Source organism: Mirounga leonina, unplaced genomic scaffold (assembly GCF_011800145.1).
Source record: "Mirounga leonina isolate KUSES-001 unplaced genomic scaffold, KU_Mleo_1.0 Mir_91, whole genome shotgun sequence".
Classification (NCBI taxonomy): domain Eukaryota; kingdom Metazoa; phylum Chordata; class Mammalia; order Carnivora; family Phocidae; genus Mirounga; species Mirounga leonina.
The window spans coordinates 14,248,803-14,274,306 of NW_023270839.1; the positions used below are offsets into that span (position 1 = coordinate 14,248,803).

General features: G+C 42.1%; 1 protein-coding gene across 2 annotated transcripts in view; it reads left to right on the forward strand.

The window, feature by feature from the left end:
- The window catches only part of CDIN1 (CDAN1 interacting nuclease 1), a 205,721-nt gene extending 181,487 nt beyond the window's left edge, over positions 1-24,234 (forward strand). Inside the window, exon 12 of one of the 2 annotated variants that reach the window (XM_034994492.1) lies at positions 23,398-23,547. In XM_034994492.1, the coding sequence (XP_034850383.1) occupies positions 23,398-23,454 (57 nt within the window). In that variant the 3' untranslated portion in view covers positions 23,455-23,547. Of the gene's footprint in view, positions 1-23,397 lie in introns of both variants that reach the window. The other variant, XM_034994493.1, reaches the window with a different exon arrangement.
- Positions 24,235-25,504: the final 1,270 nt, after the last annotated feature.

Consider the following 25,504-nt stretch of genomic DNA (forward strand, 5'->3'; position numbering starts at 1 on the left):
TTGCCCTTAGTATATTTGCTTTGCAGCAGTGAAGAAGAATCTCTCCTTCTGTGGCTAAAATCTCCAACTCTTAAATTTTTTGGAATTTCGTCGGACCTGGTCTTCAAGAATGCTGGAATGTTGAGTGCCCCAATCTCCCCTGCCCTTTCCCTTTAGTTCTGTGTGGTAAGCTAAATCCCCCCCCACTTCCTTCTCAATGTCATGTGCTTCACACCTCTCCTCCCCTCTGATTTTTTTCCTTCAGTCCCATAAACATAATTGTTGCACCATGGAGACTCGTAGAGAGAGAGGCAGGAGGTCCTGTAGACTTCATTTTCAAAACCAGTCCCACACTGATCTCATAGCACTGCATGTGTGACTTTTTCCAGCCGGAGTGAAACCATCGAGTACTGTTAACTTAAGTAGTACTCCGTTTGAGCCGTGAGAGGATGCATTATCTTCCTGAATGAGCCAAATGTCAGGCTTAGTTGGCTTTTACACAGTTTCACCGAAAGGGGCCCCTCTGACTCTTACTTTTGTGTATTTCTAAGAATGGTGTGAATGATTTAACATTCACATGGAGGAAGTTCCAAGCTGTTGAACCAGCTGAGGGAAAATATCCATACGTCAATCACAGAAGAGCTAAGGCTGTTCTCCTATACTTGGCTTCCCATCATCTGTAAAATTATGAATGCTGTAATTTGCCAAAAGAAGCCCAGAGCAGTGATGACCTCTAATTTCAGTCCTCTTTCTGATGTTCTTCTGGACCCTGCTGTGAACTAAAGAGGAGCGCTGGGTAGGCCACACACTTGGACCCACTAGGCTTTGGGGGTTCGTCTGAAAGCAAGTCAGATGGTCACTGACTCTCTAGGAGTGCATGACTTTGTAATCCAGCAAATTCAGTAGCCACGTATTGAAGGGGGAGGGGGGGACTTAGGACATCCATAAGACAAATGGACACAAAGGCCTGTACAGATACAAGTGAGACTGATACGCACATTCACGTGTATCCTTCAGTCCAAAGAAGAGCCGCTGATCAGACCTGGGGCTGTCCTTGGCACCTTGAAAACGGACTCCTCAGTGACTGGGCTCCTGGAGAAAGTGTTCCCTTTACCTTGTGCAGACAACTAATTGGAAGTAGAGCATCTCTTGGGAGCTCAAATATTTTTCACAGAAAGACTTGGTGGTTATGCCATAATTCTTGAACCCAAGATTTATTGTAACACACTGCTTGCTGTTTAGCTTAACCCTCTATTTGTTAGGACCTGTTTGTTTGACACACTTTATACCATGTAAATAGCTAAACCCACCCTACTACAGTGGTTTCACGTATATCTGTGAAATTCCTTCCAGAATATTGGCTAATATTTTAATAACTCTACCTAAAACCTTATTAAATTGAGATCAACAACACTAAACATGGAGACACATAACCCATGTTGATATAATCCAAAACTCATTAATCCTGACATGCCATAGGTTCCAGAGTTAAACGTTGACAGTGCTCATAAAGTAAGAAAACTAAAGTGCAACAGAGTATTTCTAAGTTAGCATGAATGTCCTTAATATAAAGTTGATTTCACTTTTAATAAAAGTTCAAGGCAACAAAGCTGAAAAATACATATTTTTAAAGTAGCCTTGTATTCCTTTAGATAAAATCTAGGTTTCCATCCTATGAATTTACAGTATTGTTGCCATAATGAATGAGGGGTACAAATTGGATTGTTGCCATAATGAATGAGGGGTACAAATTGGGTTATATTATCTCCTCCCAACTCTGCTTTATTAACACTATCTTTTAAACCTAAAAAAACTAGAATTCTGGGGGTGCCTGGGTGGCTCAGCCGGTTAAGTGTCTGCCTTCGGCTCAGGTCATGATCTTGGGGTCTTGGAATCAAGCCCCGTGTAGGGCTCCCTGCTCAGCGGGGTGTCTGTTTCTCCCTTTGCCCCTCCCCCTGCTTGTTCGCATGCTTTCTCTCTCTCTCTCAAATAAAATCTTGAGAATTTTTAAAACTAATTCTGAAACCACTAGATCTGTAGATTCTAAAGTTGTAGTCATTTGTCCACTGTGTGTATAATGTATTAACCCATGCAGGGGACACATCATCTCATTGTGACACCCTCTGGTTTTTAATTCTATCAACATAACTTTTTGTCCAGTGTCCTTCTGATGGGGTCCATGGACACAACTCCCAGAAGATCAATTGTTTTATGCTATTGAGATCATACGAGACCCCAGCATATAGGCCACCAATCTATCAAATCCCTACCTCCAACCTGCTCTTCTCCATCTGCTCTCTCTCTCCCTCCCTCTAGCTCTGTGCTTTTCTTTATGGTAGCTTTTCAAAAATTACAGTGTAATAATCCACAGCCATGGTTTCATATTCTTAATTCACATTGTTGTGTTAATGGGGATAACGCAGAGCTAAGGACCACATCTTTGTCATCATCCCAAGGCAAGGATTTTTACCCTCTAACCTCCCTACCCCTTCACCTCTCTATATACAGGTGATGACAGATTGTAATTTGAAAAGTTGTTCAGTCTTTGTTGTTGGAATATCCCATCTCCTATTGTCCCCCGAACTGTTTTAAAATTATAATGAATATACGTTAACTCCCATAATCTGTAGGTTAACTAATATTAAATAAGTTGCTATGTCCTTACCCAGCACTGTTGTGATAATTTACACCTTTTACTAATTCTGAAACCATTAGATTTTAATTGTACTATAGATAGAATTAGGTCTGTCACTTAAGGACTGATTTCTGTTTGAAAAATGTTACCAGTCCTTTTAATTCATTTCCAGTGTGTAGCTATAGGAATCCTAAAAGACCAACATCAGCTACCATGTATGACATTTCCTATTTCCCTACATAAGTTAGGAGCTTGATTCTACTTATACTTTTTGATAGGAAGTCTACAACTTAGTTATTAAATTGGACTAAGGCCAATATGCCTTTACTTACCTGAAAAGGTAATATGTTGCCCCACATTTAAAAAGAAACAAGTTATATTTAAAAAAAAAAAACTGAATAGTTTGAACTCTGACATGATTTTTTTTTTAATTTTTTAATTCCAATTAGTACAACCTGACAGATACAAATTGTTACTTTCGGATGTTTGGGGATGCCTGACAAAAGTCCCATTGTATAGAATTTAAAGGTTTGTGGATACAAAGTGAGAAATAGCCTGTCGGAGGTGATGGCATCAAAAGGTAAAAATTCTCCATTAGTTTCACAACAAAATTATTACTTGAATGTATTTTAATAACACTTAACAATTACATCAAATTTGTAGCATTTAAACACATGAATAATACTGAATCTTTTGATCTCTTTATAAGAGACAAGTCACAAATGTAATAGGGACTACAGGGTAAAACGGTGCAACAGAACTTTCCAAGGTTCCTCCGCCCTCCCTAGATAGGATTGAGGTCTGACTTCTAAACTCCAGCATCTTGCCCCTAAGTCTCTGGAACTTGCTTAGCTTCCTAAATACGTCAGCCTCTTAAATAACAGATCCGTGTTTTTTAGAAAGTATAAAATGTACGTGAATGCAAATTAGTGCATTTTCTCATGTGTGGGGGAAGAAAGAAACAAAGTACCTTTACAATTTATGTGGTCATCTAATCCAGATCTCTCCTCCTTTCAGCCTTACCCAGATTAGCAAGATAAGACCTTATGCATTTTCCCTTGTTCCCTGAAATGTAAGTAAAGAAGAGGCTGCAGAGGTCCAAAATCTTCTACACTGCCTGTCCCTAGTGCCTCAATTCCCTGGATAATTACTGTCCTTTCACTCTGGGTAATTTATATGTAGTTGCCTGAAGAAGCTTAACCCCCCACCCCCAAACACCCCCCCACATACACACACAAAGTTGAGGGGTTCCAAAATTGTAAACGGTTTTCTTGAGCTAATTATGTTCAATCCTTTAGAATAAAGCTATCGAAACCTCTTAATTTCATAATATTATACTAAGCACTTTGAAAAAAGGAGATAGGCATTGAGGAAATACATACCCTAAATCTTCTGTGACTTTTTTTTCATGGCATGTATTTTTTTTAAAGTCTGTAAATAGTCTAAGCAAAATGAAGGCACAAAATGAGAACTTTTGCTCTTACACTATTGCAAACATTTTATATTTGCTGAATGAATGGCATTAATCCTGACAAATGGAGTTTCAATAAGAGAACAAACCCTTTGTTAAGCGTCTCTCAAAACAAAGTCTGCATATCAGAGTCTAAAAGGCTTCCTCTTAAAATTATGCCCCACACATGATATCCTTCTCCATGAAAATTATTTCCATCTTCTTAAATGCCTGATCCCATGCTGGAGAGCTTAAGAGCATCTGACCATCTGAAGGCATTATAGTTAAGAGTCGTCAAAATATGACATGGGGACTCTTAGTCCTACCAAAGAGAGATCCAGGCTAGATTATCCAGTGCATAATCTTGGGTGAGATAAAAGAATTCTTCTTTCAAATGTGACTATAGTCTGTTTCTGTAAAACCTACACTTGGTCCATAAATAAGCCTAAAGGGCATTATAAATGTGTCAGGAGCTCAGGGTGATTGATCTGTGTTGGATAGATCATGAAAATAGACAGAAGGCACAAGGGTTGCTTCCCTGTGGAAATCGTGGTGGTAAATTGCCATATGTGTCCCCGTTAGGAGCCTTGCTGATCTGATTGTGGGTGTAACAACTTTACAGACTGGACTTTTGGTCTCTTGAGATCTTCAGTGTCTTTCTATGAAATCTAAATAAAATAGCACCTTGATCTTCAGACTCAAGCACAGACTTTGGCAGGGGATCAGAATTGTTGCCAGCAAGCTCTCCCAGTGCTAAATTCTAAATACATCTTTCCCAGGGTTGTTGTCATTCAGAAATCTGGCTAGAAGTGGATGTGTGTTAACCTGAGAGGTAAGGAATGCTGGTGTTATTATCTTCCATGTCACAAAGGGTGAGCTGATAAATTTAAACTTAAAAGGTAAAAGTCCCAAGCACATTTTCTTGTAAAACTATTGCAGCAAAGTTCGTGAGAGCAGACCGATAAAGTGTGAAAAGCAGTAACTTTAACTTCCCTCTGACTATGCCAGTTGGAACCAATGGCTCTCCTGCTTGGGGAGCTTGGGGAAGCTTTTGAAATAAACAAAGGCAAATGATTAAGTAAAGCAAGTAATAGCACTGTTTTTAAACCATTCAGCCCATCCTGTGTATGCCATTAGGTTCAAGATCCAGACCAGACCTAAGCGAAATAGCTGTGCAAAGATACTCCGCATAACTCTTCTACCTGTCATTCATTTATTCAACATTTATTCAACATCCACTATGTGCCATACACTGCTAAATGCCAGGTAATGCTGAAGCAGACAAGGTACTGCTTTCATGGAACATTCTGTCTCTGTAGAAGTGATGAACATTAAATATAAATATATATGTAACTGTAACGTCTCTTAAATTTAGTGTCTGGCAGTGAGAGACCAGTTCACTTCACCATTTTGCTTCTGAATCCCATAGAATCATAAGCCCCTAAATCAAAGTAAATTTTATAAATCCAAATGTTTTATAGCATTTATAGCATATATCTGTAGTCATAAATATCTCATTAAAAAATAGCAAGCCTAGGGGTGCCTGGGTGGCTCAGTCAGTTAAGCCTCCAACCCTTGATCTCAGCTCAGGTCTTGATCTCAGGGTCGTGAGTTCAAGCCCAGTACTGTTCCACGCTGGGCATGGAGCCTACATTAAAACATACTAAAATAATAGCAAGCCTAGTTACTACTTATGTAAGGCATTGAACCTAATACTAGGAATTTGTTATTTAGTATCTGGTGTTGAATGACAGTTTGGGCTCTACCAGTTGCCACAACTAGTTGGTCATGTTTTGTTTTGTTTTTCCCTTCTCCTTCTCCAAATGTTTCTTTAAATAGTGCTAAGAATCCATTTTTCCAGCAGCCCTCTTTTATAATGGAGAAGGGTGGTGTAGGGTTTTCTCTGTCACTGGCATTACATTTTACTAATCTAACCAGGACTTCTTAGCTACAGCAACTGCACAAAAAAGTAAGGTCTTTTGCAAGTGTGGGGCACTCACAGATGACTTCAAATATTGTCTTGCATTGGCCTTAGGGTGGCCTGTTAGTTCAAGCCCAAAAAATAAACACCTATTAATCAGCTAATGGCAACATGGGTGGACCAGCTCTCGGACTGCAGGGACCTCCGTCTAACCTCCTTCAATAGCTTATGTCACCCAGGATGAGGCAGTTTACAGCCAGGAATGCCTCTAAAGACCGTCACAAGCTTAACTAAATGTTTAAAATAACTTCTGTAACTCCTCTCCACACTGACAGATTGCTTTCAGCTCAATGGAATCAAACCACAGCCCCGGCCCCGGTGGCCTTCGTGGGGCCAACTGAGAGGCCACAGAATCTGCAAAGTAAAACTACAGGTTTGGTGTAGTTCTGCCTTGTCTTGCTTTTAATCAAAAAATAAAAAATAAAAAACCAGAAGGGAACTCACTCCTGGAAGTCCTTATCTTCATAAAATTTCACCGAGGACTCCTGTTAAGTAGAATGAGGTTGCCGGGTAAGTCACTAAGGAAACTGTGAGCCTCTCGCCTAGTGCTGGCAGACTTCTCAAAGAATACAAACTGGAGGAACCCCGCAGAGCAAGACTGTGACTGTTTATATACACAGACTTTGTCCCAACGACTCTGGAAAGTTGAGCCCTTTGGATAATTTTACGGTATTTTTTTGAATGGCAGTCTTTTCTCTGCATGCAGTGGAAATGTGGGTAGAGGGGGGAAAGATTTGTTTTAATGTATACTTTCCTTTAATGTGTTTACCCCCAAATAAGTGAGCTGTAGTAGATCCTCTGGCCCCGCGAAAGTAAATATTTAGCTCAGGAATTCCACACAGAAACATAGCCCAGGGTATTTGGGTTTCACGAAGGAGGATCCTCCTGGGGCAAAGGGCTGGTGTGCCTGCAACGTGGAAGAGGCGCGCGCTCCGCTCGTGCCTACCGTCCCCTCAGCCTCAGTCACCTAGACTGTGCCCCTCCGGCCCTCAGCAGCCCCGCTCCCACCCAACTTCTCCAGCTCTGTCTTCTGCCATGCCCATGGTCTCTGTTTTTCCTGACCTTCTCTGCGCTGCTTCAGAAGCCTTCATGCTTGTTCTCATCGCTCTGTCTGCATGTGCCTGTCCCTCTGCTGGAAACATCTTCCCTTGCTCAGTGAACCTTGATGTCAAGACTTACCCCAAAGGTGGCCGCGTCTGCTTCAGGCCTTCCCTGACCTTCTCTGGGCTACCACAGGGCCTTCTGCCCTGTTCTCTTACAACCTTGGTCTCCTCCTTACACTACCTTTTAACCTGCTTGTCTCCCTGACTGCTGAGAGCACCTGGAAGACAGGGACAGTGTTCTTGTCATTGTGGCATCCTGGGAACGTAGCAGCCTTTTCAGGAAGGCAGCAGGTGATATGGTCTCTGTTGTGCAGTGAGGACAAAAGGGAGGCTAGCATCGCACGGGGACTGGAGCACAGGACAGGGAGCCGGTAGGGCTGGGTCTGCAGGTGCTTGGAGGTGTTCATCTGTGGTCTTAAGATAGAACCAGAGTTCACCAAAGTGTGACCTGTCCTTTGAATCCAGCCCTGCAGTTTTCCACTCTCACATGATCCTTCACCTGTTACTTTAAAAAAAAAAAAAAATTCTGCCCTTCATCTAATTCTTTCTGACAATTATCCAATAAAGCAGCTTCTCAACCACAAGAAAACAAAGGGATTGGTTACCTTTAGAAACGTGCTTGCTGCTGAGTTTTCTGAAGACCCATCCTATGTGGTCCCCATCTGTTCTAAGGGCCAGCCGTGGGGTCCCAAAGTCGTCTTGTGTTACTTTTGTCAGGACAATCTCAAACAACAATCATCAGTTGTTTCCTGAGTGAGAAGTTTCCTTTATCATCTCTCCAGGGTCTTTAAATATTAGTTTTAGATGCTGAAGGTGGTTCCATCGTGTTCTCGTTTTTTAGATAATAAAACCATTTGTTACAAAGATGAACTCTTAAATATGAGAGTCTTCACAATGCTCTTGGTCTAACGGGAAGGAGTTTGGGATAAGCACAATGAAGTCTCAAGACACTGCCCTGAAATTGGTGTGGGCAGCTCCCCCTTTGTCATGTAACCCAGGGCCTAAATATGGAAACAAGCACAGCAGTGTCTTGTCACGGAGAACGGGAACCAATATTTAAATAAAACTTAAATCACTGACATCATCCAGGTTTTCTGTCCGGTCTCTTTTGAAGTAGTTTCTCCTGGTCACATGATGCTGATCAGCTTTTCTTTTTAAAGGCAGGAATGACTGTGAAGTGACCTTTCCTGCCTTCTGGCTCAGAGAATCCAGTCTAGTTATAAATGTAGGAGATATTCAACTCTCCTTTACTCTCACTTCCTCCCCCTTGGTTCCTCATCTTGACTTTTCTCCCTGGGTAAGTCTGGGTAAAGTACTTCCCAGCCCTGCCTTGATGAGTTGGCTATCCAGTTTTCTTCTTGTTAGTGGGTTTATTTCCAGACCTCCAGACCTAAGTCTACCCATTCATGGATTGGGGAGGAGGAAACAAGGGTTGAGGAAGTTTCTTTATTAGATTCTACTCTTGGGTAGAATTTTTCTGTAATGGGGCAATAATGAACGTACACAAATCGAAGTGTTGTGAGGCTTATTTTTTATTCTCAAATCCACCTTGACTCCAGGATGCAAATGCTATGAGGCCTGCTTTCTAGATAGACAAGTAAGACACAGGAAGTTAAAAAACGGGAGGTATGTGAAGATCTTCCAGCCTCCACATTTTATAGAAGAGGAGGGACTTCTTCCTCATGGAAGAGTCCTGAAGGAAAGGGTTTGTATTGAAACTATACACTAAAAAAGTACTGAGGGGGGTGGTCCCAAGCACAGGACCACGTGAGGTAGCTGTTCGGAGAGGGAGCGCAACGTGGGACAGACCTGGGTTGGCGCGTTGGCCACCTTGGAGCTTTATCTCCTTGTGTGATAAGGTACTTTGCCTCTCCGCATCGGGTTTAATACTTCCGACCTCCTGGGTTCATTGTAGGTATTAAATGAGACGAAGTGTAGGAAGTGGCTGGCACAGTGTTAGGCACAAGAAAGCACTTGGTGTTAATGCTCTTCGCTGTCACCAGGCTCAGTTGAGCAGAGCTCTGTAATCGTTTTCTCAACATTAAAAAATAAGCACTCCTATGAGCTACTCACAGAGCTTTTGTTTTAAATGAGACGAGTAGCGGGCACATAGTGATGGCCCAGGAGCTGCTGTTAGGATTATGGTTCTGGTGATTCTAACTAGGATTATCCAGTGGTATTATTTTACTCAAGGAAATAATAGTCAAATCGTCTGTATCTCCTACCACTTACAAAATTTGTAATTTACCAATTACCAATATGTCAGTCAAACATTCTTTGAATCTAGGGGACTTGAGTCAGAAATGGGGGTTAACGACAAGGCATTACATTTACGAGGTTGCCTTACTCTAGTTGTATTCGAAAGGGGCTAAAACAGCACAACAGAACAATACTAACTAAGCCCAGACCTGGAGAATGACTCAAAACCCAAAGAATGACAGATAAGCTATTTTCCACGGTGCAGACCCCCAACACAACCCTAACCTACCCAGGAGGGCCTGTCAGCCCTCTCTAGCATTAAGGTCTGTTTCCAAGTGACTCCCACCTGCCCTCCCCTCCCATGGGTCTGCCTGCTCACGGCTGTCTGTCCCCCTCACTGCCCTTCATCTGGAGCTGGCCCTGGGGCCTTTTCACTCTGCGTTTTCCTCCTCACTCAGAAACTTTCCTGGCGCAGAGCCTCATTTTAGGGATCCATGAACTAAATGATGCCTTTAAACACAAAATCAGGTAGGATCTTTATGGGCTTACATTTAAGTTGTTGTAACTATCCAACTGACCTTCAAGGTTCAGTTTAACAATAAAATGAGAGTATTTGCTATCTTCTTACACTGAGCCCAACTTTCTATTTCTATTTCGGGGTTTTACCGTCCAGGCCTCTTTGGTGCAGAGGCCCAGCATAAATAAGTGAAAAGCCTCACCCCAACATAGAGCCATCAGACTCTCCTTTTCTTAAAGGAGCGCTATTGAAAAGGACACGTAAAGCTCATTCGGTAGAGTTTGTGTTGCAGAGTAAAGCCGTGAGGGGTACACACGGGGACCCCTCTTGCTGAACTTGGGAACAATACGGGCACCACAGGGATGATATTTGCAGTTTACTGAGTGCATTTGTGTCATACACAAATACAGTTCACTTTAATAGTTTGATATCTTTTCACTCATCTTAAACACCTTGAGGTATTTGGAAAGGGAGGAAGAAGTAAAACAGATGAGCGGGCTGAGCTACGGCCAGGAGTAGTAGTACTTCACTGTGATTGACATTTCTACAACCTTATCTTCTAGATAAAAGCTACTGTAAACAAAAGCCTACCTAAATTGATTGTATTTAAGGACTTGAGAGCCACCTGCGTGCTGCAATTGGCTCCTGGATATTTAGTTTTTCTCCTCAGCAGCCAATTCCTGCCCACCTCCCCTTCAGGACCACAAGCACCAGAGTGTCCCTTCCAGGGAGTGGTACTTGCGCTTCCCACCAGATTTTAAACCACAGCATCCTCTCCCCCGTAACAAGCTGGAAAAACCTAGATTCCAAACAGTGGAGCCTCTGGGACTGGCTCTTCAGAGTGTGCAATTGGGGCATACTTCTAAGGCTCATCTTCTCCCCTTTAAAAATGACTTCCCGGGCGCCTGGGTGGCTCAGATGGTTAAGCGTCTGCTTTCAGCTCAGGTCATGATCCCAGGGTCCTGGGATCGAGTCCCGCGTCGGGCTCCCTGCTCAGCGGGGAGCCTGCTTCTCCCTCTGCCTCTGCCTCTGCCTCTCTCTCTCTCCCTGTCTCTCATGAATAAATAAATAAAATCTTTTAAAAAAATAAAAAAATAATAAATAAAAATAAAAATGACTTCCCTTCCCTATATGGCCGAGGAGTTACCAGCAAATGATACCCCCCACCCCCAACGCATGTTACCACTCCCAGCATCTCCTGGGGCCGGGGCTCTTGGTGTTTTCATCCGTGCATTCCTGTATCTGCTCAGCCAGTAAGACTCCTGTGGGCTGCTGATGCACATGCTGCCCTCGTGGGGCTTATATATTCTGGAAGTCTTTGATACCTGCAAGGACAGATTATCCATATTTTTCTTTTTCAAAGAGCCATGTTTTAATTGTTTTCTATTACCTGGCCATTTTTTTTTTTGCTAATGACCTAGATGGTTCCAACTTCTAATCCCCCCCCACCCCAGCCCCCTCCAGCATTTACCTTCATGGATCTGTAAAAATTGGGAGGTTTGCTTTTGAGGATTGTGTTGGTTAGCTGACAAGCTCTTTCTTATAGTGAGATATTTATTGTGAGAGAAAATGTTAACTACCCATTTAGAGCAAGTTGGGATTTGACATACCTGAAGCATTGTGTCACATTTGGTTAATGATAGATTTATAGGGCAACATGTATCAGCCTTAATCCTTTAGTTATTTGACTTTGCCAAGGATGAAAATTCCAATAATTTTTTTTTAAGCAGACTTTTATATATCCAGAATGCATAAATCTCTTGGTGCCTTGAGATAAATGTCTGCCTGAACTCTGGGTTACCCCGTAATCTTTTGAGACCTGAGCCAAGGAAAGAGACATCCCCTTCCCCCTCTACCTAATAAAGACTATGTGACAAAACCTACTTGGAGTAGACAATATTTCTATAAGAAAACCTTTTCTAACACATTTCTAAATTGTAGTATTCAGAAGTTAGAAATGCAAAGTTCAGAAATAACCTCAAAATTTATTAGAGCAAGTCTATGGTAGACTTAACTGGTGAACATAGAAATGGACTATTTGTGCTATCAGCCCAGGCTTTACCAGTATGATGATCACTACCCATTATTATGGTCGTCATATCAATTATAAAATCTCTGGCCTCAAACACTAAATCAGCCGAAATGATGGGTTTGCCTTTGGCATGTTTCCCTGGGGAAATAACTGAGCAAACGTAATAATTCACACAACCAATTTTGTAAAGTACCCCAACTTTTGGAAGAAGGCTGGAGTATAAATTCTAGGTAGATGGATATAATTTGTACCCAAGGTCCCCCTGAAGTGTGTTCTCTTACTCATAGTACTTAAATGTTTTCAAAGTAAACATAACCTTGGGTACTCTGTGACTTTTAGGGTTTAGGTATTTGGTATTTCTCTTCTTCCCACCCTCAAATGTGCTGTCCATTCCGTATGTCCTCATTTGAAACAGAAACTGGGGCTGTCAGACTTGTTTATCCCCCCAGTTTCGTAATGAAATAGTCTCAATATGCATCTGATCCCACCATTCCTTTACGTGTCTTGGGCCCCTAATCCCACTCTTCTTTCTCCCTTCAAAAGGTGAATCTATAATGGAGAAAATCAAAAGGGTCATTATATGAATAAATGCAACTTAGCTGAGAATTCTTCTTGTCTGGGAAGACTTTCAGAATACCATGTCATTGTACTTATTCATTTGCTATGGACCTTTAAGCATTTTGTGTATTCATTTGATAACTTCTATTTTACACTTAAAGTGTGAATAGATTTTGTTCCTATGTTATGAAAATTTGAGTTGTAAGCTATTTAAGGAGAGGAGGAGTCTTTTGTGACTTGTGCTCTGTGCAGGATGGGTTCGCAGGCTTGTGTGTAGTTTTGTGGGGGTTTTTTGAGTTGTAAGATATTAAATGCCTTTAAGGGAATATCATTAAGTCCACTGACATCATGCATCACAGGCAACTTACATGGGACACATGTTTGGTGCTTTTTAAATTTTAAAAATATTCACATGCAAAAGAAACCTTTTCCAGAATCCTTATGCCCAATAATTGTGTCACCACAGAAAATGGGGGCTAAACTCTGCTTAAAATGGTTACCTTCAGAAGACATTTTGGATAAAGATGATGGGATAATTCCTAACTACCGCTTGTTGTGTTTTGGGTCCCTTTTATCTTTCTATTTGCAAAGTTCTGCATCAGCATCCATTTTATAGACAAAAGAGCTAAGCCAGGGACAGAACTGGTCATGACCCACATGAGCTTGTCCTATTCTCCTGTGAAGCCACACGCAAGCTTGTGCGTAGATTCTCACGTACGTGTGTGTGTATGTTGATTCTCGATAGGTAAAATGCAGAGGGGCTGACCCAGTCCCAGGAATAAGCATTTCTCCAAGGAAACCGGTATTAAAGACAGAAGATGACAGACAAAAGAGCTTCTGCCATTGGTTTCTATCCCACTCCTCTCCGTTTTCCTCTTGTGAGAGGAGATTCACGAGAGGCTGCAGAGACTGTTAAGTATGGCATCTAAGCATATCCAACACAGGACAAAGTGGAGTGGAAATTAAGCACTTTTCCAGGCAATTTAATGTCGACATGAAAATGCCAAGTTATATAAACATCAAGGAGAATTTCAGGTGGTTGTGGTTGTGTATTTATATACATTTTAAATTTTCTTCAAAATAATGTATTTTCTGTTTATTTTCTATGTGGCATAAAGACCTGAGGTGAATGAGTATTTATGTTTTTTCCTTTATTTTCAAAATTCTAGGGAGTCGATGTTACGAAGAGCTAGAGTTGCATTTTTAATAACAGACCTATGAATTGAGAGTATTCGTAACTAGGGTTCTCTTTAGTCCTTTCATTTTGCAAACCCAGACCTGCCAAGCAAGAAAGTAAATGAAATAAACGAGTTAATATTTTTATTTCATCTCTAGAAACTGCAGAAAAAGAATATTTGCCTGTATATTAAATTGACCATAGTGCCAGAACCTTACGATTCTATATTACCTGATCACTAATCTATTATTACTGTACCCGTATTTACACATCAGCATAAATACACATACTTTGCATATAAACATGTGCAAGCGTATTTCACTTGGACTGAAAAGTTATTTACAACTCTGTCTGGAGATACATACAACAGTGATTAACAAGTGCATAACCAATCTACAACATGCAGATTAAAGCTAAATAAACAGTGGAAGAGTTTATTTTGAAACAATTACAAGATGTTTTATATTTCTCTGCCGTCCTGAACTGTGTGTTTGAGAATGCATCCTTCATAAAAACCACATGGAAGTCTTTTTGATGGAGGAACAATTGACTTCCAACAGCCACATGTCTGCACACATCCTCTGAAGATAGCCCAGAGCCCACACCACAACTCAAAAGGAGAAAGAGAAAAAACTTAGAATATATATATATTCTGTGCTGCTATTCTTTGGGAGCAGGATTTTTTTTTTTTATTTGCCTGTGAATTAAAAGATTTGGGCTGGAAACCAAGATTTGAATCAATACAGTTTTATTTTTGTTTGAAGACCCTCATGAACAAGAAACTTAACTCATCAGATCGTTCCATCCCTCTTGTTATCTTTCAATTGAAAATTGTTTCTTTTGTGATCCAGATGTACATTGTAGAACCCTAGTGCATCGACAGTCCTTTTTTATGTAATCATGGTGATTCAGCTCATTGAGAAGGGATGTATTAGGTCAACCTCATGAGTTTCCCTTATTTTATGTAGTAGACAGGCAAATTTTGTAACACATGAATCCCACGACCCTTCCCTTTTACTGAAAGAGATAAGCATACTGATTTTTAAATGTGATTTTTCTCATAGAGCTGAAAACAAACATAACAATCATAAGCTACATCTTTACACTCAAGGTACTTTAGGAGCAAAAATGGGCCTTTGGGGTTCACTGCATCAACCCTGCTTAGCAAGTCTGAACCTCCTTTTCTAGGAAAACAAATTTCCACCTGATATGCTCACTTAGACCCGTTGCTTCCCTCAGTTTTCCTCATAACTTATTCCAGCTGTTTATTTCCATTTACATGAGCAGGCTGAGGCAGTGTTCTGGATTTACTCCTCTTTCCTCATGTTTAGATTCTGCCCCATAACTCTTGAATCCCCTCACAGCGGGGGAAACCTTTTTCTTCTCTGAACTTTATGCAGTGGTTCAATAATTCTCATTCCCTAGCTTACTTTACTGATTGTCAATGCTTTAAATATGCTCCCTCAAATGTAATCATTTTAATTTCTTTTACCTGAATTTTAAGTTACTTTTCCATATACGTCCTAAACACTGTGACACTTAAATCGAAAGGAGTATCTAGATAAACTTTTTAGTGTGAAACTATTGACTTCATACTTGAAGAATTATTCCTTGTAGACAGGTGAATCTCAACTCCTATACTGAGTTTTTGATGAGTTGCCTGCTTTCCGGGCCCCTGCCTGGCTCTCTCTCCCAGATGTTGGAAATATTTTTCAAAGTTGAATGACTGCTATAAATTGCTGTATAAATACAAGGCATAGTGAGTGACAGTATGGTGTAGTGGTTGAAGTACAGGCCGGAGAGCCAGACTGCTGGAGTTCAGAGCCTCCCTTTTCGTGCCTCCTGTTTTTCTTCTGTGAAATGGGGACAATCCTAGGTTGCTTGTGAGTATCAAATCTGTACATGTAAAAGGGCTTGCGACACTGCCTATTGCGTCCTAAGTGTGGTTAAGTGTTACCTCCTTAGCATTGGTTATTGGAATCATTATATCATTTTATATGTGTATTTTTTCTAAGATTTTGTTTTTAAGTAATCTCTACACCCAACGTGGGGCTCGAACTTACAACCCCGACATCAAGAGTCGCACACTTTACCAACTGGGCAAGCCGGGCGCTCCTTGATGGGTGTTTTTAGACAAAACCGTTATAGACCTAATGTCTGGTTAAGGGCTTTCTGAAATCAGGAAACCAACCAGGGAGTTAGCTACTGGGGCTAATTTAGCAAAATGGTATCTTAACAGTGTGATTAGAAACCTCAGACTTCATCTACCTTTCATTTCAGCACTCTCTGAAGAAGCCTAAAGGAAAGGGCTAACAATAGACAATCTTCCTCCCTTTTCTCCATAAGTAAAAATACCATCCAAGAAATGCCTGCTTTATAAAGAAGAGTGTAGAGGTGTGGCAGGGAAAGGCGGTGTATTTTTTTTTTTTATAGCTAAGAAAGAGTAAGCAAGTCTTGGGCGCCTGGGTGGCTCAGTTGGTTAAGCGACTGCCTTCGGCTCAGGTCATGATCCTGGAGTCCCGGGATCGAGTCCCGCATCGGGCTCCCTGCTCGGCAGGGAGTCTACTTCTCCCTCTGACCCTCCTCCCTCTCATGCTCTCTGTATCTCATTCTCTCTGTCTCAAATAAATAAATAAAATCTTTAAAAAAAAAAACAAAAAAAAACAAAAACAAACAAACAAACAAAAAGAGTAAGCAAGTCTTTCCTGAATTTAGGGGCCCAGATTTTCTGTCCATAACCTCTGAGTTTCTCACAGAAAAAAATCTTGCACTGAAAGACCTGATTCATAACTTAAATTCTGTCCAACATCCATATTTCGACATCCTAGGAGACTACCTGAGGATAGCTAAATTCTTCTGGAAAACTGAGAATTTACTTACTGAAGTCCCATTTATAAAACATTCTTGGTGGCAGTCTTTTAAAAATATATTACAGATTGCCCCGCTCTTTTTAACAAAACATAACCAGCATCTACTTATTCTGGACTGTCCTCAGCACCTGTGATTGACAAAGCCTATTTCCCCAACACCAAACAGCCTTAGGTTGCCACAGTTAGAGGTTTTTCAGTGTCTCTTCCCGAATTGTCAACAGTCACTCACCTTGACTGGCAAGTGTTCTGCCCGTAACCAGCCTCTCACACCCTGTCTCCATCTCCCTCATATTTGCAGCCTCAGAAGCCCGATAACCACACAACACCGAAACCACAGCACTGGAGAAAACATCTAGACTTCTTCATTTTATATATGATTTCTCTACATCCTTGGGTAACCCCCAGTGTCCTAGATCTGCAGCAGGCAGAGGTGTTGGCGTATAGTGCAAGTTAGGAGCCAGGAAGCTCCATTAGGGTAAAAGTACAGAGTTGCTTTGTAACTGATTAGCCTTGATGAAGAGTTGCTACTTACTGATGATCTCATCCAGTAACTCCTTCTGCTATAGATTCTGGGTTCAGGTGTAACCGGAATAAAGAGCCAATAGGCCTTTCCATACTGCATATGTGAAGAATGGTCTTTGATTACTCAAGTGCAGTGTGTGTGTATTGCTAGATAGCGAATTAAAGTAACACACAGTTGTTACCTCACTTTTTCTGTGATTCAGGAATAGGGGCATAGCTTAGCTGGGTACTGTTCTCTCCTCTCTCTCACAGGCCACATTCAAGATATTGACCCAGGGAGTGTGGTCTCATCTGAAGGTTTGACTGAGGAAAGAAACCCTTCCAAACTCACTTGGATTGTTGGCAGGATTCAGCTCACAGGGCTACATTCCTCTCGGACTGTTGGCCACAGGCCACCTTCACTTCCCTGCTGCGTGGGCCTCTCCCAAATGGCAGTTTGCTTCATCAAAGTATACAAGTCGAAAAGGCAAGAGAAAGTATCTGGTATCAAGATGGAAGTCTGTCTCTTGTAACCTAATCACAGAAGTGACATCCCATCACTTTTGCTATATTCCCTTGTTAGAATCAAGTCACTAGATCCAGTCAACATTCAGGGGGAGGGGATTACACGAGGGCCTGAATCCCAAGAGGCAGGTATCGTTGAGGTCACCTTATAAGTCGGCTGACCACAGTATCCGTCAGTGTCTTAGCTGCAGCCCAGCATTCCAGGACTACCACTGCTATGGGCCTTTTCTCACTCCTGTTGTTGCCCAACTTAGTCTGATGCTTCTCTTGTGCGCCTCTTTTCCTATAGGTAGAAACTGCTGTCTGTAGAGTGAGTTCTAAATGGAATCTGATGCCGTACCTAGGGGGCCTTTCCTTCTAGCTCATTTTTTTTTACTGTGAAGATGAACCTTCTGTGCAAGGACAGGTTAGTTACAAATCTGCTAGGTATTTCCACACATCTTTAATATGCCCTAGAATTACCCATTTCATAAATCCTCCTTTATACGTATATGCTTTTCACCTGTATGTAACATCCACCCATAGAAGTTCTAACCAATTAGAACAGCTTCCCCCAAGTCTTGCCAAATTTGAAAATCCTTAAACAAGTTTTGCTGTCCCCCATGTGATTATAGCTGTGCTTTTAGATCCCATCTACTTAGACAAGCCATGATGACTGAAAGCTGTGAACCCTATTTTATCTGCATTTTTAAAATAAGACCTGTTTATTTTTTCTGAGGATAGCACTTGGTGCACATAAGGATCTACGCATATCATCTCAAGAGGCTCTAGCCCAAATTTGGGAACCTCTGAGTTAGATCTCCCAGGCTGGGGTCAAGAATTCAAATGTCCATGGGGATAGGTACACAGCATTAAGTGAGCCAAGTAGGCAGGACATAAGAAATGTGGCTGCTTCGATTTCTTTCTTGAAACATGAAACCCTCTGCCGTTCTCTTTGGCTTTCCCAAATTTGACAGAGATGGAAGTAGGGAGAAATGGGTCTCTACAATGAAAGTCTGCAGCACCAGCACAATGATAAATGGCACCTGGTATGGAGCCTCGACATCAGGAGTACCAGAGAATGGTGGGGACTGCACCAAACCTGAAACATATGTCTTGTCTAAAGGGGGTAGCTGTTGCTTTAGTTCCAGCTGATTGTTGCCAGATCAACTAATGTCTCAAAAGATGCTGAGTGTGCAGGATTTCATATAAAAAATGCTTATGGGCTGACTCCATTTTTTTAAAAAAATTGATGAAAGCCCAGCCTCGATTTAATAGATCCAGTCACAGAAATGTCACTAATGTGTAAGGCAGCTCACTCCGTGTTTTCAAAAGCTACATTGGCAGAGAAATTTTTATTCAAGTTGAATCTATACACAATTCCTGGTAACTTTCAGATGTTGCCTGAAGTCTGCTCGAGAGCTACAGCATGAGTCTAAACACTTCTCCCCAGGAGTGGCCCAAAAATCAGAGGCTGGTGAATGAGCATGTTACCACCCTATGTGCTTATTTCTAGGTCACACATACTCTGTTATTCTAACAGTTCCTCAAATATCCTAGCGTTCTCCTCCGGATCAATTTCAGACCAGAGATATTCCTCTTAAAATGTGACACCAGGATCCTGCAAAACACTCTAGGCATGGTCTCACTGGTACAGAAGGCACTTCCTCTCTTTCTCTGGTTAGTCTAATAGGATGTCCCCCTGTATAATAGGTCCATTGCCACTTCGTAGAGAGACAATCGCAGACCCTGCAACCAGACTGCCTGGGTTCCAAAACCTGTTCTTCCACTTTTTAGCCATAAGACCTTTGGCCAGCTGCTTAATTGCTCTGTGCCTCAGTTTCTTCATTTGCAGAATGGGGTCATTAATTGCACCTACCTCGTGGAGTTGCCCTGAGAAATAAACGGGTCGATCTGTGCGAAGTGCTTAGAACAGTGTCTGGCACATAGTAAATGCTATGAAAGTGGTAATAGTTAACGTTGTAACTGTTCTCATCATCCGTGTGATCTGTGTGTATGCCATCAGCATGCTTATCGTGGTCACTAGTAAAAATGTCAGGCCGTGGCAGTGGCCGGGTCCCGCCAGCGCGCCCACTACCTCTAGGCTGCCCGTGATTCGGCGACCAGCACAAAGCTGTCTGACCCTATTAACTCTGGGTTCCTGTCCTTGAGAGTAGCCGTCACCTGCCAGGCACCGCGCTAAGCCTGGAGAACACGCATATACATAAAACACGGTCTTCAGCCTCTGTAGCCTCACACACAGTCTGGCAGAGATAATCTCTGGGATACAGATATGCACAAAAACCACACGAGGGTACCCAGCTTCCTTCCACAATCTCCCATTTAATGTCTCTAAATACTCTAAAATGAGAGGAAACCAGAGAAACACCTGCCACACACGTTTATAAGGCTGTTGTTACTCAGGAGGAACTTCATCTTTCATACACACCCTCCAGGTCTGTCATGGCTCTTGACTTGCACCTCCCTTTTTCTTTTTTTTTTTTTTTTTCAGGAGTTACTTGTTAGTTTTGCAGATTTGGTGGTATTTCATTTGCAAGCAAAAGGACTCACTTGCATTCCAGTCTCTGCTCCACAGGAGTTTTTGTTTGTTTTGTTTTGTTTTTTTTAAGATTTTATTTATTTATTTGAGAGAGAGAATGAGATAGAGAGAGCACATGAGAGGGTGGAGGGTCAGAAGCAGAAGCAGGCTTCCTGCCGAGCAGGGAGCTCGATGCGGGACTCGATCCAGGGACTCCAGGATCATGACCTGAGCCGAAGACAGTGGCCCAACCAACTGAGCCACCCAGGCGCCCTCCACAGGAGTTTTTTAAAATCCATTTGGGTGGAGTCTTTGATCTTACTACTTGATCACTCATAATAGTAACTTTAAAATTACAGTCAACCTTGAAATGTGTTTACAGAATCAATTCAGATATCCTTATACATCCCATTCCTGAGTGTGTCTGGCTCATAGTGAAGACTGCAAACCCAGTAACAGACCAACCCTCTGCTTTGCACATTCCCTCAGACGCGGGGACTCCGTTTCCTTTTAAATGCCGTTAACAGTCTCTTTGGTTTTTATTGGTCACAAAGGTTATGTTTGCCTTCCCAGTGATCTTATTCTTGTCTAGTAGTGCCACAATAAATGGGAACAGGCATCATAGAGGTGAAATCGCTCAACCCACGAGCATGTACTTGACCTACATAAAAATTTCCTGGGTCCTGTTTTCTCCCTGGTTTATACCTTTTCAGAAGGAAATGCCAGAGTTGGGTTGCTTTTTTTTTTTTTTTTTTTTTGAACTATCAACCAAAACGTCCCCTTCTGTTGGTTCAGATAACCAATGAATTTATAAATTTGCTTAATGTCGTCCACCTCTTCATAAACAGATACATTGCTAGAAGATTATCTTGCCAGCCATTTGATAATCTCTGGATCCTGAATTGTCAGAGAAAGCTCAGAAATACACTAGAGTAGGTATCAGGAACGAGGCCAGATCTTGTTCGATCATGAAATTCCCAAATTTGTCACCCTATGAGTCCCTCTTTTTCCTCCAAAGAACACAGAATTGGAAAGCCTTTACCTACCAATTGCCATTTACAAGGACAAGTTGTGTTGCCTTGTTTTTAATCAGGCACATGTTGTTAGAGCTTTTGAGTCACGTGAGAAGGCTAATAGTGCCGGAGTTAATATCCTTCCATCCACAAGCTAAGAAAGAAAGACTTAGATGGTAGAGCCTTACCATGTGTCACTACTCCTGTATACTGAAAGTCGTTCAGAGAGCCGTGATCCTACCTTCAGAGAGTCCTGGGAGTGAACCACTGCAACGAAAGGTTCACCTTACAGCCTCGCAAAACCTTTTCAAGTTGCAGAGTTCATCTGTTGCCTCACAAGTGAAACGAGTCCATTTTCTTGGGCATTGAGGTGCTCCCCAGCCTGGCTTTCCTGCGTGAAAAATGCCAGTTTTGTAAAGAGTGGTCATGCTTCGTGTCCTTTGGCTTATGATTTAACTGTTCAGGGAAAGTGCTGTCTGTCCCTGCTCGCTCAGTGCTGGGGATACGTGTTTTTGTTTTATTAAATCTTCAAAATACTGAGCTTGTTGTTTATGACCCCCATATATTCTTTTGTTCTTTTCCATGACTGGTTAGATCACCTTTTTTTCCTCCCTTTGTAAAAATATTAGTGCTTTTCTAAAGAACATCGTGGTCTCCTGAATGGCTGCATAACACAACAGAGGAATGTCTTGAGCTTAATGTTAGGTCTGTCCAGGCTGTGACTCGGGGCTGCTTCACGGACAGGAAACTTCGAGGCTTCTCAGACACGGTCCTCAGAATTGCAGATCTTCCTGCCCTTGCCACACTTGTTTTGGCAAATCGGACATCATCTGATACTAATCAGAGTTGTCTGTAAAATAGAGGTACCGCATGGTCTATGTCCCAGTTGCAGACAATTGTTAGTACAAGTTACTGAGAAACCCTCCGTTAAATGGAAGCAAGGTCTCACCAGGCTCATCTGCAGGCAGCCCCGAATGCAGGGAAATCTCGAGCCTAGTCCTCCAAGGCCACTTCACTGTACGCAGCTCCTGGGTCCCCCCAGAGCCTCTCCTCAGTAGAAGAGTTGCCATCTCATGATTCTGTCCAAAAGTTTGAATTAGCCTTGCATACAACTCAGCTGCCCTACGGATGTGAATCCCCAAATAAACCATTCCGTGACATCCAACTGAACTTGTTCCCGTGCATACAGTATCTTGCAGCCCATCCTGTACTATTAGTTTTGGCAAGTACACTACAACATATAATAAATCATGGAAGGAAAAAGCTTTTTGGCCTAACGTGGTTCAGCCTGCTGTAATGTCGGAATACAGAAAGCAGTTCTGTTTTTAGACATCCTTTTACTAACCCAACATTCATAATTTATGATTTCACTGCAAATTCCTGCAACATGACACCCAAAGTAGTGCTGCCCTTTAATTAAGTACTCCCAGTAGGAAAAACGTGCAACTGATGTGCAAAACATCTCCGTGTGCATGGTGATTGATAGTGATTACATCTTTATGAGCCCAGCCTAAAGGTCTCAACTTCCTGATGGGTGAAGTCGTCTATAGGGCTACTTCCTGAGTCTGCTGCTAACCAATTTGGAGATAATTAGGAGGCACAACTGCGAAAGATGGAGGTTTTAGGCCAGCATCTGTCTATACGTCTTCCCAAGTCCACATGACCTTATCCATCATCTTCATGATAAGAACCTACGACCGAATTTCAGTCTTGGAGAGGTTGTGTGCACAGATGAAGGGTCGGGGATAAGGTCTCTCTGAGGGATCCCCGTTGCCATGTGGGTTCATTTGTTTGTTTGCTTTTAAAGAGTTGAAAGAATGGATGACAGAAGGGACCTCTGGCCCTGTTAGCGTGTGCATGGAATATGCTAGCCAGAAGAGCACCATGAGCTGTTCTGCTTTTTACATTATTCTTCATTTTTTTGTTTTTCCCCCTTAATTGAAACTAGAGAAGGAGGTAAGATAGGGTTAGGAGAGAAAATCCCAAGTCTGGTGCTCCCCGGCTCATCAGTGGGGAGATTGTGGTGTTCTCTTTCATCACTTAGGTACTCACACCAGCCCGAGTTCAGAACACCTTATTGAAAGGTAATTAGGGTCATGCATGCATTAGCGATACCTCAGGTTCCTTGAAAGGTCATAAATCTGTCCAAGACCGTAGCAGTACTTCTATTAAATAAGCTCATTGCTGCAAGTTCAGCCCTCTGTCCCAATTGTAGCAACCGAAACAAAAGCTCTGTGCAATAATGTCACTTAATCATCTTAGCAATGCTTCGGAGATGACCTTTCTCTAGAATAACGTTGATATGATGCACATATGTTGCCTTCTCATGTGTTTTGCAGATTTGGGCCGGGCTTAGTCATCTATTGGTACGGCTTCATCCAGGAGCTGGACTGTAACCGGGAGAGGGGCATCCTGCTCAAAGCCTGTTTCCCCACGGACATTGTCACCTTATGCCACAGCATCGCCTGACCCTGATGATCCTGGAAGAGAAGCCGGGAGGAAAAGGTGAATCCGGAAGCAATTTGACTTTCCTGCCGTGTAAACTCCTGGCAGCATCTGCCCTGAACTTGAGCTGAACTCTTGCTGCCTGTGGCCACGCCACTACCTCTTTAGACAAACATATCAGGAGTTTCTGTTTTCCTTCATCCCTTGCTGATGTGAACAGCCAAGAACTACAGACACAACCCACTCATTATCAGCATTTCTGTCTCTGTCAAACAGTTAGTTTACAGATAGTCATAATCTCTCTTCCTTCCGGATGGTTTCTCCTTGTATACTGAACAAAAGAAGAAATGTGGGGACTGAAAGGTGTGATTTTTCAATTCTCCTCCCAGTTCCCGAATCACCCTCTTATTTTTTTTTTTTCTAAGCCTCCATTCATTCTCCCTCCCTCCCTCCCCTGTTCTCATCCTATCCACTCACAGGGACCCAGGGTTGCATCCCCAACACGGAATAATCTAGCACAGTCCTAGCAGAGCGGAGGACGTGGAGGCTGAAACTCAATTTTTGCTCTCACCTGCAAGGCTTCGGTAGACCTCGACGGTAGCTTGTGCTAGTTTTGTCCAGTCTTTACGGTTTCCTGACTTCGCTGGCATTAAGCCAAGCTGAAAAAATATACTTGATGAGAATTTCCTCTTTTTATAATACTTATGTGAACACCAAAGACTTTCCCTTTATCTCATGTAAAAAAGTATTGGTTACATTGTGTCTGGAAACCACACTCCTCCTTTGGTCTGGGGCTCAGGGGAGACCATTGAAGCGTGGTGCCAGTCTGGACAAAACTTATTTTTAAACACTGCTACTTGTCAGTATGTATGGGTAGTCAGTATTTTTATGAGTATAATTTTTTAAAAGCACATTCTGTGCACTGCTTTGTATCTGCATTTTCTACTATGTAATTACATAACACTGAAATAACTTAGGCATTAGCAACGTTCAGCTTTGAATGAATTAAGTGTACCAGAAATAAACGTGGAGTGATTTTTTTTTCTTTCAAATAAGCAAAATAAAGGGGATTTTGTATTTGTTCACTTTAATTTATTCACTTTTTATACTGCAAACCAAACTTCAGCCTAAAGGAAAACATCAATAAATTCATTATAAACCTATCTTTTGGAAGGCCAAAAACGTATCTATCCCCCAAAATGTATTTATAAAATGTTTGCCCCCATGTTGAAAATACATAGTATCGGGGTGCCTGGGTGGCTCAGTCGTTAAGCATCTGCCTTCGGCTCAGGTCACGATCCCAGGGTCCTGGGATCGAGCCCCACATCGGGCTCCCTGCTCTGCGGGAAGCCTGCTTCTCCCTCTCCCACTCCCCCTGCTTGTGTTCCCTCTCTCGCTGCCTCTCTCTCCATCAAAAAATAAAAAAATCTTAAAAAAAAAAAAAAGAAAGAAAATACATAGTATCTTCTATAATGTCGAAGATGAGTTTGGAAGTATTAACAAAAAGAACTTCTGCAGACACCTTTCAGTTACACACACTGCTTGCTGCTTTCGGAAGACTAAAGCTGCCCTTTGTACCTTGTTCGTTTTGTACCTAAAGGAGGTTTGCAAAGGTCAGCCAGCTGCCTTTCCTTTTGAAGGACACAAGCACGTCCGGTCCAGACGCGTGGATTTTAACTCCGTCGTGGGTCTCACTGAACAGAAAAAGAGGAAGGAGAGATGGGAAGGAGGGCTCTGGCAGGCGCCTGTTTCCGTGTAGAAGTATCAGGCAGGTTCTGGGCGTGCAAGGGAGTGGTCCGAAACCACTGCTGATACAGGCAAACACATGCCCACATCTGAACCAAAACTGTTGTTCAGCGGTTTTCATGGCTTGCTCTAAGCTGCTGCTGCTGTAGGGGAATAAATTACATCTATCTGCACAGATGCTGAAAACCCTGGGAAACCCTTGTCAAGGAGTTGTTTTACATTAAACAAATTTATGATGAGGGGGCACAAATAAAT